We start from the raw sequence: 19,771 nt of genomic DNA on the forward strand, positions 1-19,771 counted from the left end.
ATAGCAATGGCCTAGCAACACCTTAGCAACCACTTAGGATACCATAACAACATGGCCCAGCAACACCTTGGCAATCATCTGGGATACCACAGCAATGATCTAGCAACACCTTAGCAACCACCAAGGATTTCATAGCAGTGGCCTAGTGAAAAGTTAGCAACGACTTATGATAAGATAGCAATGGCCTAGCAACACCTTAGCAAACACCAGAAGTAACAACAGCGTAGCTACACCTTAGCAACCACCTTGAAAAACATAGCAGTGGCCTAGTAACACCTTACCAATCACCTGTGATACCATAGCAACATGGCCTAGCAACACCTTAGCAACCACCTGGGATACCGCAGCTACGGTCTAGCTACACATTAGCAGCTGTCTTGGATAACATAGCAGCAGCTTAGCAACCATCTTGGATAGCATAGCAACAGGCTAGCAACACTTCAGCAACCACCTGGGATAGCATAGCAATGGCCTGGCAACACATTAGCAACCACCTTGGATAACATTGCAACGGCCTAGCAACACCTTAGCAACCACCTTGGATATCAGCGATGGACTAGCAACACCTTAGCAACCACCAGAAGTAACAACAGCATAGCTACACCTCAGTAACCACCTTGGATAACATAACAATGGCATAGCAACATCTTAGGAATCACCAGTGATACTATAGCAACGTTGTAGCAAAAACCTAGCAACTATCAGGGATTCTATAGCAACGGTTTTGTCAAGCCAACTTACAGTTTGTTCTCAAACTTCCTCCTTCTAGTCCACTTCTGTCATATAGCTTCATTGATTTTGCATTTGAGACCTGAACATCGAGCCGGACCTTCTTTCACCTCTAACAAAAAAAGTCTTACATAGTGCAGCTTTAATGACATATTCCCTTTTTTGTTATTTTTGTATTTAATAATTTTTAAACAGTCAGCTAGCTTTAATGTTAAATGATGAATGGACTAATACAAAACAAATTACTCCAAAATTAGTTTGAATAAATTGCATTAACCTCTATTAAAAGTTAAGAATGTTTTTCCTTCTGTAAAGTTACCATTTTAGATGTATGTGAATGTGTCCCAACACAGATGCTACGTTAATACGACAATGATATATAAGCACTAAAATGCAGCAGCTGACTCTTGGTATTTTCCCTGCAGTGTTCCAGGAGTTCGTCAGGTGCACCAATAAGGACATTGAGCTGATCATCAAGAAGGAGATGTCTGGAGATGTCAAAAATGTCATGCTTGCTATTGGTAAGAACCCTTTCAGTCTATACAGTGGTAGACCTACTGAAAAGCAGGACATCCTCTTTTCTCATTTTAACAGCTCTGGATTTAAGTGTTGCAAAGGTCATTATTTTACAGCGACTACGTGTTTGTTTCAGTGAGGAGTGTGAAGAACCAACCCTCTTACTTTGCGGACCGCCTGTACAAAGCCATGAAGGTACACCCTTATTCACTGCTAAGCAAGTAGTTAAAGTGCCATTAGGGCAGGAGTCAGTGAGGTCTGCTAGTAAAATGACAGCATATTGTTTAAGGCTTGTGAAACAAGGACGAGTGGAACAACAGAGCCCTTGGTAGCAAATTTAGCACTTTAGTACTAAGTCTAAGGACTAACTTTTGCACTTGAGTACTAAGTTTAAGTACTAACATTAGCACTTTAGTACTAACACTAAGAACTTACTACAGCACTTTGGTACTAACCCTAAATTCTTACATCATAGTGAGTACCGAGGGTTAGTATCTTATAACTAACCTTAAGTACTAACGCTAAGCACTTTTAATACTTGTAGTACTTAGTGCCAAATAATACTTTATTTACACATTAGTGTCTGGTTTAGTACGTTCTTACTAGGGTTAGTATCTTGTAACTAACGTTAAGTACTAACGTTAAGCACTTTTAGTACTTTTAGTACTTAGTACCTAGTAATACCTTTTTGCACTTTAGTGTTTAGTTTAGTAAGATCTTACTAGGGTTAGTATCTTATAACTAATGTTAAGTACTAACATTAAGCACTTTTAGTACTTTTAGTGCTTAGTACCTAGTAATACCTGATTAGCACTATAGTGTTTAGTTTAGTGAGTTCTTACTACAGAACTTTAGTACTAACCCTATGTACTTACATTTAGTACTTTATAACTAACGTTAAGTACTAAATTTGGCATTTTAGTACTTAGGAACTTCTTGCGCTTTTAGTACAGTTTTTTTTTTATAAGTTTAGCTCTTTCTTACTAATCCTAAGTACTAACTTTCACACGTTATTACTAGTGGTTTTTAGTACTATTCCTAACTGCTAAGTTAAGTACTATACCCATTTTAGTACTTAGTATTATCTGTTAGTACTAACATTAACAATTAGAACTGTTAGTTCTAGTTTTAGGATTAGTATTATTTAGCATAAAGCACTTAAGTTCTAACTCTTAGTGTATTTTAACCTGAATATCCTTAATAACCCAAGTATAACTTTATTACAAAGCCTCGGTATTAACTTTGTAGTACTAGCCCTTAGTACTAATTTAAGCACTTTACTTAAGTATTCATTTCAGGACTATTAGGAACATGTGTGACTAATATCATGACTTATCTATTAGCATTATATACTAATACTAACACTTTAGTAGTTTTAGGACTTATATGTTAGTATTATCTATTTGTACACTTTAGTTCTAAGACTTTAGCCATTAGTACTAACGTTATTACACATGCACTGACCCTTATTGCTAACCATAGTGTTTTAGTACTAACCCTTAGCACTAACTTTAGCACTTAACCCTTTAAATGTCTGTCATTCATCAGTATAATGTTGATCTTGTATTTGAGACCTAAACATCAAGTTGGACCTTCTTACACTTGTAACAAAAAAAGTCTTGCACAGTGCAGCTTTAATGACAACAGCAGTTAAATACCAACTCTTAGTACTAACTTTATCAAAAGGGTGCTAATCATAATTGCTAATCCTACCAATTTAGTAATCAGCCTTACAAGGGTACTAACCCGTAGCACTAACTTGCTAGCGCTATCTATTTGTGTTAATATTAACATTTCAGTGTAAACCCTTAGTACTAACTTTAGCACTTTAGTACCATTTGTTAGCAAAAACATTCGCATTTTAGTACCAACCCTTAGTACTAACTTTAGCACTTTAATACTAACTCTAAGCACTAACTTTATCACAAGGGTGCTAACCTTTATTGCAAACCTTACCACTTTAGTACAACCTTACACGGGTTACTCATTGCTAACCTTAATGTGTTAGTACTAACCCTTAGTACTAACTTTTGCACTTCAGTACTACTTATTAGACCTAACATAAGGGTTTAAGTACTAACCCCTATCACTAATTTTAGCACTTTAGTATTACTTGTTAGTACTAACATTAGTGTTTTAGCATGAACTCTTAGTTGTACCTTTAACAATTTGGTACTGTTAGTACTAACATTGGTGTTTTAGTATGAACTCTTAGTTGTACCTTTAGCGCTTTGGTACTATCTGTTAGTACTACCATTAGTGTTTTAATATGAACTCTTAGTTGTACCTTTAGCACTTTGGTACTATCTGTTGGTACTAACATTAGTGTTTTAGTTTGAACTCTTAGTTGTACCTTTAGCACTTTGGTACTATCTGTTAGTACTAACATTAGTGTTTTAATATGAACTCTTAGTTGTACCTTTAGCACTTTGGTACTATCTGTTAGTACTAACATTAGTGTTTTAGTTTGAACTCTTAGTTGTACCTTTAGCACTTTAGTACTATCTGTTAGTACTAACATTAGTGTTTTAGTATGAACTCTTAGTTGTACCTTTAGCACTTCAGTACTATCTGTTAGTACTAATGTTAGTGTAGAACTCTTAGTGTAGAACTCTTAGTTGTACCTTTAGCACTTTAGTACTATCTGTTAGTACTAACGTTGGTGTTTTAGCATTAACTCTTAGTTACACCTTTAGTACTTTGGTACTATCTGTTAGTACTAACATTAGTGTTTTAGTATGAACTCTTAGTTGTACCTTTAGCGCTTCGGTACTATCTGTTAGTACTAATGTTAGTGTAGAACTCTTAGTTGTACCTTAAGCACATTGGTACTATTTGTTAGTAATAACATTAGTGTTTTAGCATGAACTCTTAGTTGTACCTTTAGCACTTTGGTACTATCTGGTAGTGCTAACGTTGGTGTTTTAGTATGAACGCTTAGTTGTACCTTTAGCACTTTGGTACTATCTGTTAGTACTAACATTAGTGTTTTAGAATAAACTCTTAGTTGTACCTTTAGCATTTTGGTACTATCTGTTAGTACAAACTTTAGTGTTTTAGTTTGAACTCTTAGTTGTACCTTTAGCACTTTGGTACTATCTGTTGGTACTAACATTAGTGTTTTAGTATGAGCTCTTAGTTGTACCTTTAGCACTTTGGTACTGTCTGTTAGTACAAACTTTAGTGTTTTAGTTTGAACTCTTAGTTGTACCTTTAGCACTTTGGTACTATCTGTTGGTACTAATGTTAGTGTAGAACTCTTAGTTTGAACTCTTAGTTGTACCTTTAGCACTTTAGTACTATCTGTTAGTACTAACATTGGTGTTTTAATATGAACTCTTAGTTGTACCTTAAGCACTTTGGTACTATCTGTTAGTACTAACATTAGTGTTTTAGTATGAACTCTTAATTGTACCTTTAGCACTTTAGTACTATCTATCAGTACTAACATTGGTGTTTTAGTATGAACTCTTAGTTGTACCTTTAGCACTTCAGTACTATCTGTTAGTACTAATGTTAGTGTAGAACTCTTAGTGTAGAACTCTTAGTTGTACCTTTAATACTTTGTTACTATCTGTTAGTACTAACGTTGGTGTTTTAGTATGAACTCTTAGTTGTACCTTTAGCACTTTGGTACTATCTGTCAGTACTAACATTATTGTTTTAGCATGAACTCTTAGTTGTACCTTTAGCGCTTTGGTACTGTCTGTTAGTACTAACGTTGGTGTGTTAGTATGAACTCTTAGTTGTACCTTTAGCACTTTAGTACTATCTGTTAGTACTAACATTAGTGTTTTAGTATGAACTCTTAGTTGTACCTTTAGCACTTTAGTACTATCTGTTAGTACAAATTTTAGTGTTTTAGTTTGAACTCTTAGTTATACCTTTAGCACTTTGGTACTATCTGTTGGTACTAATGTTAGTGTAGAACTCTTAGTGTAGAACTCTTAGTTGTACCTTTAGCACTTTAGTACTATCTGTTAGTACTAACGTTGGTGTTTTAGCATTAACTCTTAGTTACACCTTTAGTACTTTGGTACTATCTGTTAGTACTAACATTAGTGTTTTAGTATGAACTCTTAGTTGTACCTTTAGCACTTTAGTACTATCTGTTAGTACTAACATTAGTGTTTTAGTATGAACTCTTAGTTGTACCTTTAGCGCTTCGGTACTATCTGTTAGTACTAATGTTAGTGTAGAACTCTTAGTTGTACCTTAAGCACATTGGTACTATTTGTTAGTAATAACATTAGTGTTTTAGCATGAACTCTTAGTTGTACCTTTAGCACTTTGGTACTATCTGGTAGTGCTAACGTTGGTGTTTTAGTATGAACTCTTAGTTGTACCTTTAGCACTTTGGTACTATCTGTTAGTACTAACATTAGTGTTTTAGAATAAACTCTTAGTTGTACCTTTAGCATTTTGGTACTATCTGTTAGTACTAACGTTGGTGTTTTAGCATGAACTCTTAGTTGTACCTTTAGCACTTTGGTCCTATCTGTTAGTACTAACATTAGTGTTTTAGTATGAGCTCTTAGTTGTACCTTTAGCACTTTGGTACTGTCTGTTAGTACAAACTTTAGTGTTTTAGTTTGAACTCTTAGTTGTACCTTTAGCACTTTGGTACTATCTGTTGGTACTAATGTTAGTGTAGAACTCTTAGTTTGAACTCTTAGTTGTACCTTTAGCACTTTAGTACTATCTGTTAGTACTAACATTGGTGTTTTAATATGAACTCTTAATTGTACCTTTAGCACTTTAGTACTATCTGTCAGTACTAACATTGGTGTTTTAGTATGAACTCTTAGTTGTACCTTTAGCACTTCAGTACTATCTGTTAGTACTAATGTTAGTGTAGAACTCTTAGTGTAGAACTCTTAGTTGTACCTTTAATACTTTGTTACTATCTGTTAGTACTAACGTTGGTGTTTTAGCATGAACTCTTAGTTGTACCTTTAGCACTTTGGTACTATCTGTTAGTACTAACATTAGTGTTTTAGTATGAACTCTTAGTTGTACCTTTAGCACTTTGGTACTATCTGTTAGTACTAATGTTAGTGTAGAACTCTTAGTGTAGAACTCTTAGTTGTACCTTTAGTACTTTGGTACTATCTGTCAGTACTAACATTATTGTTTTAGCATGAACTCTTAGTTGTACCTTTAGCGCTTTGGTACTGTCTGTTAGTACTAACGTTGGTGTGTTAGTATGAACTCTTAGTTGTACCTTTAGCACTTTGGTACTATCTGTTAGTACTAACATTAGTGTTTTAGAATAAACTCTTAGTTGTACCTTCAGCACTTTGGTACTATCTGTTAGTACTAACATTGGTGTTTTAGGATGAACTCTTAGTTGTACCTTTAGCACTTTAGTACTATCTGTTAGTACAAATTTTAGTGTTTTAGTTTGAACTCTTAGTTATACCTTTAGCACTTTGGTACTATCTGTTGGTACTAATGTTAGTGTAGAACTCTTAGTGTAGAACTCTTAGTTACACCTTTAGTAATTTGGTACTATCTGTTAGTACTAACATTAGTGTTTTAGTATGAACTCTTAGTTGTACCTTTAGCGCTTCGATACTATCTGTTAGTACTAATGTTAGTGTAGAACTCTTAGTTGTACCTTAAGCACATTGGTACTATTTGTTAGTACTAACATTAGTGTTTTAGCATGAACTCTTAGTTGTACCTTTAGCACTTTGGTACTATCTGTTAGTACTAACGTTGGTGTTTTAGTATGAACGCTTAGTTGTACCTTTAGCACTTTGGTACTATCTGTTAGTACTAACATTAGTGTTTTAGAATAAACTCTTAGTTGTACCTTTAGCATTTTGGTACTATCTATTAGTACTAACGTTGGTGTTTTAGGATGAGCTCTTAGTTGTACCTTTAGCACTTTGGTACTGTCTGTTAGTACAAACTTTAGTGTTTTAGTTTGAACTCTTAGTTGTACCTTTAGCACTTTGGTACTATCTGTTAGTACTAACGTTAGTGTAGAACTCTTAGTTTGAACTCTTAGTTGTACCTTTAGCACTTTGGTACTATCTGTTAGTACTAACATTAGTGTTTTAGTGTGAACTCTTAGTTGTACCTTTAACACTTTAGTACTATCTGTTAGTACAAATTTTAGTGTTTTAGTTTGAACTCCTAGTTGTACCTTTAGCACTTTAGTACTATCTGTTAGTACTAACATTAGTGTTTTAGTGTGAACTCCTAGTTGTACCTTTAACACTTTAGTACTATCTGTTAGTACTAACATTGGTGTGTTAGTATGAATTCCTAGTTGTTCTTTAGCACTTTGGTACTGCTAGTACTACCATTGGTGTTTTAGTATGAACTCTTAGTTGTACCTTTAGCACTTTGGTACTATCTGTTAGTCCTAACATTGGTGTTTTAGCATGAACTCTTAGTTGTACCTTTAGTACTTTGGTTTTATCTGTTAGTACTACCATTGGTGTTTTAGTATGAACTCTTAGTTGTACCTTTAGCACTTTAGTTCTATCTGTTAGTACTAACATTAGTGTTTTAATATGAACTCTTAGTTGTACCTTTAGCACTTTAGTACTATTTGTTAGTACTAACATTAGTGTTTTAGTATGAACTCTTAGTTGTACCTTTAGCACTTTGGTACTATCTGTTAGTACTAATGTTAGTGTAGAACTCTTAGTGTAGAACTCTTAGTTGTACCTTTAACACTTTGGTACTATCTGTTAGTACTAACGTTGGTGTTTTAGCATGAACTCTTAGTTGTACCTTAAGCACTTGGTACTATCTGTCAGTACTAATGTTGGTGTGTGTAGCATGAACTCTTAGTTGTACCATTAAGCACTTGGTACTGTTAGTACTAACATTAGTGTTTTAGCATGAACTCTTAGTTGTACCTTAAGCACTTGGTACTGTTAGTACTAACATGGTGTTTTAGTATGAACTCTTAGTTGTACCTTTAGCACCATGGTGTTTTAGTATGAACTCTTAGTTGTACCTTTAGCACTTTGGTACTATCTGTTAGTCCTAACATTGGTGTTTTAGCATGAACTCTAGTTGTACCTTTAGTACTTTGTTTTATCTGTTAGTACTACCTTGGTGTTTTAGTATGACTCTTAGTTGTACTTTAGCACTTTAGTTCTATCTGTAGTACTAACATTAGTGTTTTAATATGAACTCTTAGTTGTACCTTTAGCACTTTAGTACTATTTGTTAGTACTAACATTAGTGTTTTAGTATGAACTCTTAGTTGTACCTTTAGCACTTTGGTACTATCTGTTAGTACTAATGTTAGTGTAGAACTCTTAGTGTAGAACTCTTAGTTGTACCTTTAACACTTTGGTACTATCTGTTAGTACTAACGTTGGTGTTTTAGCATGAACTCTTAGTTGTACCTTAAGCACTTTGGTACTATCTGTTAGTACTAATGTTGGTGTTTTAGCATGAACTCTTAGTTGTACCTTAAGCACTTTGGTACTGTTAGTACTAACATTAGTGTTTTAGCATGAACTCTTAGTTGTACCTTAAGCACTTTGGTACTGTTAGTACTAACATTGGTGTTTTAGTATGAACTCTTAGTTGTACCTTTAGCACTTTGGTACTATCTGTTAGTACTAACATTAGTGTTTTAGTATGAACTCTTAGTTGTACCTTTAGCACTTTGGTACTATCTGTTAGTACTTCCATTGGTGTTTTAGTATGAACTCTTGGTTGTACCTTTAGCACTTTGGTACTATCTGTTAGTACTAACATTAATGTTTTAGTACTAACACTTAGCACTGACTTTAAAACTATGACTTGTTAGTGTACTATGACTATGACTATGACTTATGACTAACTTTAGGACAATTTATTAGTATTACCTTTTAGTGCTAACACTAGTACTTTTGGGCTTATCTATTAGTACTAACTCTTAATACAAACTTTAGCGCTAACCTTAAAAAGCACCAGTTTTGGGGACCCAGTGTTCTAAATTAATACCCGCAGTACTTTTTTATGCTAGACAGGATGTTGTAGCTGTGGTCTATAAAGGTCATGGGGCGGGTGTATGTGTGATGTTTTGGGGGGTCCTCAGCTCTGTGACGAGCGTTTGCTAAGCGCAGTGGTTTTGCATGTGGTTCTGTTTTCTCTGCAGGGCCTGGGTACTGATGACAGAGCCCTGATCCGCATCATGGTGTCCCGCTCGGAGATCGACCTCTTCAACATCCGCAAAGAATTCAAGGAGACGCACGACGCCTCCCTGCACGAATTCATCCAGGTAGAGACTCTTGTCGTAAGTGTTCCTCTTCTCGTCTCTCGTTGGCAGGGGCCAGTGGCCCGTGCGGCTTATGTATGAATGAAGCGGCTGTGTGTGTGAACGTCCTGTACCCTGTGGTGTCTCACTAAGAGCGCACATCCTCTTTTTGGTTGGGGTGGAGGGGAACGGAGAGCTCAACAGGTTTCTGCGGTGTACATGCTCAGCTCAGCTGTTCAGGAATTTCCCCAGTGCACTTGACTTCCTCTCTCTCTGCTCAGTGTTTGACTGGTGTGGAGCATTGTGACAGGAAGTGCTCTATAACAGGTCTATACTGGCTCTACCATCAAAACCCCCTTTGAAGATAAATAATAACCTTCACGCAATCTATGCTGAATGTTTTTTCTTTTCTTTAATGTTTGACACCAATGGGTTGTGGTACAATAGTGTGAAACGGCACACAGTTTCAAGACCGTTTCAAGGCTGCGTAAAAGTCTATGAAGAACACTCAAAGTTGCAGGTGCAAGAGCTCATTGTGCATCGTGGTTGACAGTCGCTGCAAAGATGCCACAACGATAAAGAAGTTTATTTAGTTTTTCTGTAAACAAGTCTGTGGAGGACCAGCTGTAAATCTCACACTACAGTCAGCCGGTGGATGCTTTTACATAACAGGCGTCTAACTTACGAACCACGCACGTTTATGCGCTGCACAGGTTTCAAATAATCCGTAGGAAGATTTAAAGTTGTAAACCAAAACATAGTTGCGAAATGTCATCATCCAAAATGGCGAACAGAGCTGTAGATGATTCTGAGAAAGATGCATAGCATCAAGATTAATTTATAATAGAATTACTATCCAAAATGTCGCGTTATTTAAAGGTAGTGATCGAATTTCTAGGCAGAAAACCTGAAAATAGTTTGGTATTTTATACATTCTTGTCCCTCAAAAAATTGAAAAAAAAACAAAAAGTGCCATTGGTGTCTAGTCTACATTCTGGAAGTTATCATTGTAAAAAAATTTGCATAACAAGTGATTCCAAACTTTTTAAGGGTTAATATATAACCAACACTGCATTGCATATAAAAAAGATATAATTATTAATGTTGCTGATTATTAATATGGGTTAAGTGCAAAGGACAGGTTAATTTATCATGAAGAGTTGCAAATAAACAATATAGATAGATATAGAAGTGCAAGTAAACACAGATGCAGTAAAAAGTATCAAGTATGTTTTTAAAAAGGCTGATCTTGTGAGCTCGTGTGAAGAACAAAGTTTGGTTCCATTATTCCTGGAAGCCCTGAAACATTTGATTTGTTATAGATTAGATAACCTGGTGTTGGACGATAACTACAGTTAATACTGTTGCTTCCTCGAGGAGAGTTTTGGGAGTGGTTAAACAAACATATCGACCTACATACAATCTCTACTTATTGTATTAATATTATTTGCCTTTGTTGTAATGTTAGTGCTTTTTTTCCTAAGCAAATAAACACTCACTGAACGGATATGTGCTTTTTAGCTCTAATTTTCTCTGGTGTCTAAACTTTTGCACAGTTCTGTGTGCAGTACTGTGTACAAGGCATCTAAGCACATTATTGAAAACATTCCTCTTGGCTATAAGTGTGTTTCTGCTTGTAAAAACACCAGACTTGATCAGAGTGAATGAAAATAAACACAAAGACGGTGAAAAGTAACAAGAATGTTTTTTTAAAAAAGTACTTGATCTTGTGAACTGGTGTGAAATACATGGTTTAGTTCCTGATTCCTCCTGGACACCTCCAGCCATCAGATGGGCATGTTGAATTCCATCATCAGCACACTTGACTTTTGTCATTTTGTTCTTGTATAATTTAAATGCAGGTTGGTCTTTACAGTGTTTTAAAATTTCATGATGAATGGATCAATAGAAACAATCCAAATGTATCGCTTTGGAGATACAAGCTTTTCGTCAACGACACAGTCGTATGTGAACGTTTGGACTAATTATATGTTTTGTTGATTTTCTATGTAAAAATAAGTTAACACAACCTCTACAAAGAAAACACACAAAATACGACACAATTTCTGTTTATTTGCTTCACATATTCAGTTTAACAGATTAGCAAAAAACCTGAAATTAGAAAATGCGCTTTTGTAGTTTATTATTGTCCCCCAATAATGTTAAACTCAGCAGGAATTTTGTATATAAATGTGCAGAAATATATATGTTGCCTGTAGAGGATGTGTTATTTTCACAAAACAACAAAACCAACAAAATGTTAACTTTACAGGAGACAAAAAACTTTGAATGGAACTTAAAAAAGATTAAACAAGATTTTAAAAATAATTTTAGGATATTTCTTTGTTCCATTTATCATGAAATCTTAAAACAGCTTAAATGGCAGAATATATTTATCAAAAAACATTATATACATGAAAAAAAAACAAAAATGTCAGAAATATACATACAAGGTTTTGTTCCGACAGTGACTATATATATATATATATATATATATATATATATATATAGACAGAGTGAGATAGATAAATAGATAAATAGTAGCTAGATAGAGTGTTTCTTTGGTGGCTGGTGGTCAGATTTAGGTATTAGCATTATTATGAACAAAATATGTGAAGTGGGAGGGAGGATCTATAATATATAGAGCAAGACAGAAAATGTTATGAATCAGTTGGAATATGTTTTTGTTGTTTGATGATTTTTTTCCATGTCATTATTATTGTGCAGTGTTTAATAGTCTAAATGATCTCTTATTTAAGTACATGAATTGTAAATATTCTATATAATGTCCACAAATGTAAATATTCTAAAGTAGTTTGTCTTCTCAGGTCTGATCTTTTGTGCTTTGCCAACATTGATCACAGTTATGATTATGATTAATAGTGCTCCACTGAACTGCCCCAGTTTTCCTGCTGCGTGTTGGTTGAGTGTTGCGATTGCGTTGCTGGGAGCCGCCTCACTGTATTTGGTTTGTGTTCTGTTTCCAGGGAGACACATCAGGAGACTACCGTAAGACTCTGCTAATACTGTGTGGTGGTGAGGATTAGAGCTGTGTGGTTGGTTGGACTTGCTGACACTCTGCTACATCGCGACCCTGCCCTCGGTCACTGAGGTCATCTGCGTTTGCCCTGTACTGCTACTGCTGCCGCTGCCATCGCCTCCGCCGCCACACCCGTGCCAAAGCTGAAGACCTCTGAACTCCTCAACCCCTGGACACACTCAACCAAAGTCACTGTGTTTTGTGAATGATGTGATTTTTATTTTTTACTGTTTCACTCATTGGTTTTATGTTAAGGTGCGAGAAAAAAGAAACTGCCTGGCTTTGAATCCGGTCCACTGTTGGCTGTCGCAAGAGATCAGACTCAGAATAACAATGTGGGACTAAAGTGAAACTGCTCCGAAATAAAAGTGTTGGTCCTGTTCATGTTGCTTGTCGTTGGGTTTCTTCATTGTCCACCACTGGCAGAGCTTCAGTTTCTCTCAAACTGGCTGCTCTCCACTATAAACTGACCTAGCAAAAACTCTATAGTCTGTATTTGATAGGAAACACGCAAAAATACACATCCTTATTGTGGTTCAGATACAGTTGCATGCAAAAACTTGAACAGCCCTAGTCAAATGACATAGTTTGTTGATTTTCTGAGTGGAAATAAGTGAACGTTTCCTCTACAGGCAACTTTTAGAGCATGATTTCTATTTATTTGCTAAATTTAACGTATAGATGTGAAGGATATGCACCTATTTTCACTTTGAACAAACAAACAAAAAAAAAGTCAGTTGATCAGGGGTGCCTAAACTTTTGCACACAGCTGTATATTTGAACCACCAACAAGCACCAATAAATGAGGAAATAGCTCATTTGTGCTATTAAACGCCTAATAATGCTGTGCTTTATGATTACAAGTGCAACCCACAGTAAAACCACTCGTGCTGAATTAGTACTAATGCAGGCCTGCATTCAAATTAAAGGTGAACATTCAGACTCAAACACTGCTTAACAGTGATTCCACTGTCTGCGAGGTTTGTGTCTCATAACCACATTAATTCACATAATACTTCTCATCAGTGGGGATCTGTTGCCGTCTGCTTCGCATAAGAGAAGCAGAACAACCCTTCATCAATCACTACTTCTATTTACCTTCATTTACATTAGCACCTGACAAAGAGGAAGCAGAGAGAGCTGCTCTGACCTGAGGAAATTCCCTATTGTAATTCATCTTTTTTTTCTACATGTAGTGCAAAAACCTCAGGTTATATATCATCGTCACAGAGATTTAACCAGTCCTCACTGCTGATTACCCACACTGTTGGACGTTATTTGGGCCTATAGAGCGGTTGGAGCTGCTGACTGTGAAGGTAAAGTGCAGTGAAATGAACAGTGGCTGTAGTTGCCCTTCTGTCACCATCACCGTGCCAGTCTTGAGCATGTAAGTCTTGCTTTGAATCTTATTATCTGAAGTCTGCTTCTTCAGTTTTGCAGTGGAGCTGTGAAGCTTGTGGCTAACGAGTAATGGAAACTGTCTGCTAGAAAAGCCAACATATGCCAGCAAATCTGGTCACTAGAAAAAATAGCATTTCATCACTTTAATAAAGAAAATCCTGTTCTTTTTTGAGATTTTTAGTTTTCTGCATAATTTGAGCTCAGCAGCTGCCCTTTACACTGTGTGACAGTTGGGCTAATAGAAATACTCCAAAATTACTTCAAATAAAATGTCTTTTTGTTAACTGGCACTGAAAGTAAAGAACGTTTTTGCCCTCTCCTGAAAAGTTACCATTTTGGAGATACTCCTTTTTCTTTGGACAGAGGCAATATGTTGTGTTTTGGATGCTGGTACGCCAGTCAATCATCATGTCCATGCTGGGTGACCAGCTAAACCTGCACTAGGCCACGGTAGACCAGCTATAAAAAGCTGTCCTGGTTACCCACCCTGCTTAAGGCCTATAGAGTTGTTCCTTCAATGATGCTCACATTGCATGGTTGCCATTTTAGAGTGATTCGGAGCAAAGGCTGAGTCTGCTGTTGTTGACTTTATGCTGGTTTATGTTGTTTTTTTTTTTCAGCACAGAGCTTTTACTGCACAGATTAGCACTGCAAACTACAGGCCTAAATCACCACACGCTCAATTGTGCTTTTAATTAGACTTGCTTAAGTATTTTCTGGGTCATTCTTCAGAAACGTCCACTTTTCTATCTCTCCATAGGAGTCACTGGTGTTACTGATCCTCATTGGTGTTACACTTATGAAAGGTAACTCCAGAGACATTTTTAATGAAAAATGCATTTTACAAAACGGCTGCTACAGAGCATCAAACCACATGTTGTCAGTCATGGAATATCCACCAAAATATGTAATTTAATCCATTTTTATTCTATTTTTTCACAGTTACCTAAGAATAAAGTAGGTCACACCAGTGACTTCAGCTAAAAGCTTCATATGAAATCATGAGCTAAATGAGAAAATCTCTGATAACTGAAAAGACACAGTGGACTCACCATGTGCTTTTCTTCATAGATCCTCAGAAAACAGGTAAAAGGAGGTCAAGTGATGTCATCAGTGAGATTTTTATTTCAAAATAAGAGTTTTTTTTTGTTAAGCAGTAACACCAGTGACACAACTCCCAGGGACCACAACTTTCATTATATATTTTATAATGTTTATTCAACGTTTGTTTTCTTTCTGTCATTTAAATCATATATTTCATAGTCATGTACAGAGTATTGGAGTTAAAATGGCAGAAAAAACGTTTTTTACCTCAAAATATGGCCTCAGCCTTCACACATGACTGTGAGGATGAGCTCTTCTGTGGTGCTTGGAATTCTAGATAATTGATTTAAAAACCTATATTGATAAATTGAGGCTCAAGATGGTGTAATTGTTAAAATAACATATTTCTTTATTTTAAAATACAAATAAGTTGTAACCCTAAGATGTTTTTCAAGTTTAATATGTCTGTAAATGCTAGAGACACAAAAATGGACATTTCCATAGAATGACTCGTGTGTGAAAACAGGCAAAACTACATCACAGAGTTAAAAACACTGGCAGCCATCTTGAAGGCTGAACTATGTCTGTACTTTAGTCCACTGTTGTTGCTGATGCTCACTGTGTGTCAGTCTGCATGTTTCAATCACATAAAGGTGAGATTTTCACACTGAAGGAAAAAACATAGAAGACATTAAGGGTTTCTCTTGGTTCCTGATGGTTTTGTGCTGTGTTTGGGCTTTTTTGATGAGTTGATATTAAAATGTAATGGATCCTAATGGTTTAACAGGTGACCAACAGCTGATTCTAAACGCATTTGATGGCTTCCTAAGGTGTTCTAGTGGTCTTCATTGGAAACATTTAAGCCAATTTCTATTAGAAAGCAAAACCATTAGACGTTAATGGTTCTTTTTCAGTAGGGAAGTAGAAGATGAACAAATACATTAGTGAAAAAATCTAATTACTCCAAATGCAGTAGATCTGCAAAGATGTGTTTGGTGACTGAAGTTGGCTTCTTTAGTTTTGCACTAGAGCTACCAGGCTAATGTAGCTAACAAGTAGCAGGTGCTTATCCCACAGCAGTTAGCAAAATGCTAACTGCAGGCCAAAATCCTTACATACAACCAACCGTGTTATTAAACAGACTTACTTGTGTGGAAACTGTAAGTCATACTGTCATCTATAAGAACTGACAAAAGTAGAAGTCATTTTGAACCCTGGATTTGGTCCGTACTTTTGTTTATTTTTATAGGTTACATTGTGTCATTAAAGAACTTGTAAAATTACCACTCTGTAATGTCTTCCGGGTTTCTCAAACACTAGAGGGCGCTCCCGAGCGAGTCCAAAATGAATGGGTTAATATGGAGAATGTTTGAGATGAAGAATACTTTCATTTCATGAACACAGAACAGCATAAGAGCATTAAGAGCTTTTAAACTCAAGTTATATGAGTTTAAAACGGTGCCTCATGTACGTTCATGACATCAGTGAGCGTGAAGAGCCAATGAGCTGCTCTGCTCGCCAACCAATCAGCGCTCAGTATCAGTAATGCAGCATCCTGCTGCCCAAAACCTGTTTGCTGTAGAAAAAAAGAAACATACAGGTCAGTTTTCTTAGTTTTTTTAGTGAAATACACCCGTCTACTTTCTAAATGAAAGGAAAGTTCCAGGCGAGTGATTAGAAGCTATTTTACCTTTCGTTTTTAGCCGTTTAGCTCCATTTACTCCCATTCATTGAGGACTCGCTCGTGGGTGCCCTCTACTGTTTTGCAGTCCTGTTTTTGATATAACGGGGGAAATAAGAAGTGGCCAGGCTCCTCATAAACCAGCTTGGGTGTCATGCAATGTCAAAAACCACAGAAGCAAGTCAATTTGAAATTAGCAATTCAATAAAGTTTTGATTACCCGCTAGCTATATTAGCCCTGTAGCTACTGTGCAAACTTAAAGGGGAACTCCATCGATTTTGCAAAATAGCTTAATCATTCAGTGGTTTAGATGAAAACAAAATCATGTTTTGATGTGAAATGTGCTTTTCTAGAAAAATAGAAAAAAGTCTAAATTGTTCACCACTGTAGTACCAGAAACCAGACGTCGTTATGTCTACACGACACATATCACTATTTTATCTGCTGTTCAGAATGACCAGTGAACTTGCATTGGGTGGGGAGGGGCCGTTTTCTGTTGTTTAGGTTGGCAGCATTGCATCACATGGTGTCAGCAAAACTGATAGCTTGTGTGAGTAATGTTATTAGAGAAGAGGTGATAGATCACAGCTGCACCTTGCTGGTTAATGGGCAGCCATGGGCTGGAGGTTAGGGAACCAGCCATGTGACTGGAAGGTCGTTGGGTTGATCCCCTGTGCTGACAGGACATGACTGAAGTGCAATTGTGCCAGGCACCTCACCCTCAACTGCTCCCTGGGAGCTGGGGTGGATAGGGCTGCCCACCACTCCCACACCCAGGCAAGTGTGCTCACTGCCCCCTAGTGTGTGTGTATGTGGGTGTTTCACTGCACAGATGGGTTAAATGCAAAGGTGAATTTCCCTGTTGTGGGATTAATAAAGGGTACCTTAATAGTTCAGAATGGTGGTGAACTGTTTTTTTCTGAAAATACTGTTTTTTTCGGATGTCGTTAGAAGTACCAGAAATCCTGAAGTTGTGGCTAATTGTTTAGAAGCTACACAAAAAAATACCAAAGTCGAACAAATCTACAAACTGAACTAAAAACCAGGGAAAAAGTACAAAGCAGCTTTCCTCAAATGCCAGCTGCTAAAGAAAACTTCTGCTCTCTCTCTTTATGCTAGTAACAACAAAATCATGTTAGCTTGCGCGCATTGATCTCAGCTGAGATGTGGTTTTGAGAGGAAACACAGAACTAATCCTGGAGTAAAACTTTATACTAAAAAATATGTTTTAGGCCAAAACTTTATTACAAAACTATCACAAAACAATATCAGCGGTATTAAGCCATGAACTCATAACCATTTTGTGTTATAACTCAATGGGATGCAGCTTTTAGAGCCATTAAATGCTTCGGACGTCTGGTTCCCAGTACTATAATTGTGAACAAGTCTGACTCTGTAAATTTCTCTAGAAAGGCGCGTTTCACACCGAACCACTCTGAATGACTTTGTTCACATCTAAACACTGAATGATTACAGAATTTTGCCCTGGCAGGTTGATTGGGGTAAAATAGTGTCATTTGATTTTCCGCTAAGCTACTTCTTGAATGATATTCACATTGTATGGGTTCCATTTCAGAGCGATTCAGAGGAAAGATTCTATCTGCTCATAATGCCACTCATAATTAGAGTGTAGGTAGCAAAAGCAGCTGGAGGGGCTGTATACAGTGGCCCCAGAAAGTATTTGGACACTTTAACCTTTGGTAAACTGTCATAAAATGTTTAGCGAATAAGATTTGTTTCAGAGAAAAACGCTTTTAACACAACAGCACACTGATAGTAGACTCAGATCAGATGAGATGAGGTAGATGAGAAAGCCTGGAGAAGAACTCCGACCAGACTGCACTGAGGGTTCTGTAAAGCACAGAGGTGGAAACACACAAAGGCATCTAAGATACAGACCTGCTGACGTCTGCAAAGAAATCATGCAACACGCCAGCTGCCTTTTGTCTTAGAACAGCCTGTTTTAAATAAAGGCCACTCGGTTTGACATTTTGTTTCCTAACACAAAGAGCTTAACATATTTTTGAGTGGAGCACAAATGTCCAAACAGTTTTCAGGGCCACTGTAGGCCTGCAATGTGCAGGAAGGCTCTCTATTGTGCACAACCCAAGCTATTCACAATGAGTTTGAGCTATTAATTGTCTGGACAGTGCATTAGAACCAGCAGAACTAAGAAAAGCCTTCACAAGAAAGCTTTTCGCTGCTGTCGGAACAAAACTTTGTATCTCCAAAATGAGAACTGTACAGGAAAAGGAAAAAAACCTACTTTACTTTCAATGTAAGTCAATGGAACCAGACTTTTTTCCAAGCAGTTTTGGGCTGTTTGTTTTGGTCCATTTATTGTGAAATAAATGCAACATGCATTTTCACATTATGCCAAAAACTGAAAAACGACAAAAATAGAGATACGAGGTTTTCTTCCAAAAGCAGCGTTTAATTCGCACCGACAAAACCCTCCTGTCATTCTCAATGTTTCATTATATAAGGGCGGTTGCTTATGCTTGTATGTTGTTTGGATGAGAATGCTTACAATCTTTGTTGTTTTGTTTTCTGTTTGCAGAGGAAGATCAAAGACAAATTTTGGACAATAATAGTTGGACAATAAAGCTGTTCTATTCTATACCCGCAGTTTTAGCAGACAAGTGCAGTGCTGTGTAAAAGTCAGAGACCACCCTTCATTTAGACAACATATCAAATGTTGAAACTGAGAAATTTTATTGTTTATGCCTATTTTGAATTTGATGCCAACAACACGTTCCAAAAAAGTTGGGACGAAGGCAACGAAAGGCTGGTAAAGTTGTGTAATGCTAAAAAAAACAGCTGGTGGTTAATTGGCAACAGGTCAGTAACATAATTGGGTATGAAAAAGCATCGCAGAGAGTCTTTCAGAAGTAAAGATGAGGAGGGTTCACCACTCTGTGAAAGACTGCACAGTCAAATAGTGCAACAATTCAAGAATAACATTTCTCAACATAAAATAGCAAAGAACTTTTGCTTTCAAAGACCACTGAGCTTGTTATCAGTGCACAGTTCAAAAGCCAGTATGATATATACATGTTTTGGCAACATATGCTGCCATCCAGATGACGTCTTTTTCAGGGAAGGCCTTGATTATTTCAGCAAGACAATGTAAAACCACATTCT

At 36.6% G+C, this 19,771-nt stretch overlaps 2 protein-coding genes across 4 annotated transcripts in view; both read left to right on the plus strand.

Moving 5' to 3' along the window:
• The window catches only part of anxa6 (annexin A6), a 57,167-nt gene extending 44,283 nt beyond the window's left edge, over positions 1–12,884 (plus strand). Inside the window, exons 22-25 of one of the 2 annotated variants that reach the window (XM_036576891.1) lie at positions 1,155–1,250; positions 1,382–1,440; positions 9,362–9,499; positions 12,448–12,884. In XM_036576891.1, coding sequence (XP_036432784.1) covers positions 1,155–1,250; positions 1,382–1,440; positions 9,362–9,499; positions 12,448–12,507 — 353 coding nt within the window. In that variant the 3' untranslated portion in view covers positions 12,508–12,884. The remainder of the gene's footprint in view (positions 1–1,154; positions 1,251–1,381; positions 1,441–9,361; positions 9,500–12,447) is intronic. The other variant, XM_036576892.1, reaches the window with a different exon arrangement.
• Positions 12,885–13,714: 830 nt separating this feature from the next.
• The window catches only part of tnip1 (TNFAIP3 interacting protein 1), a 52,191-nt gene continuing 46,134 nt past the window's right edge, over positions 13,715–19,771 (plus strand). Inside the window, exon 1 of one of the 2 annotated variants that reach the window (XM_036576898.1) lies at positions 13,715–13,816. The gene's annotated coding sequence lies outside the window, so the exon portion shown is untranslated. Of the gene's footprint in view, positions 13,888–19,771 lie in introns of both variants that reach the window. The other variant, XM_036576897.1, reaches the window with a different exon arrangement.

Source organism: Colossoma macropomum, unplaced genomic scaffold (genome assembly GCF_904425465.1).
Source record: "Colossoma macropomum unplaced genomic scaffold, Colossoma_macropomum, whole genome shotgun sequence".
Taxonomy (NCBI): Eukaryota; Metazoa; Chordata; class Actinopteri; order Characiformes; family Serrasalmidae; genus Colossoma; species Colossoma macropomum.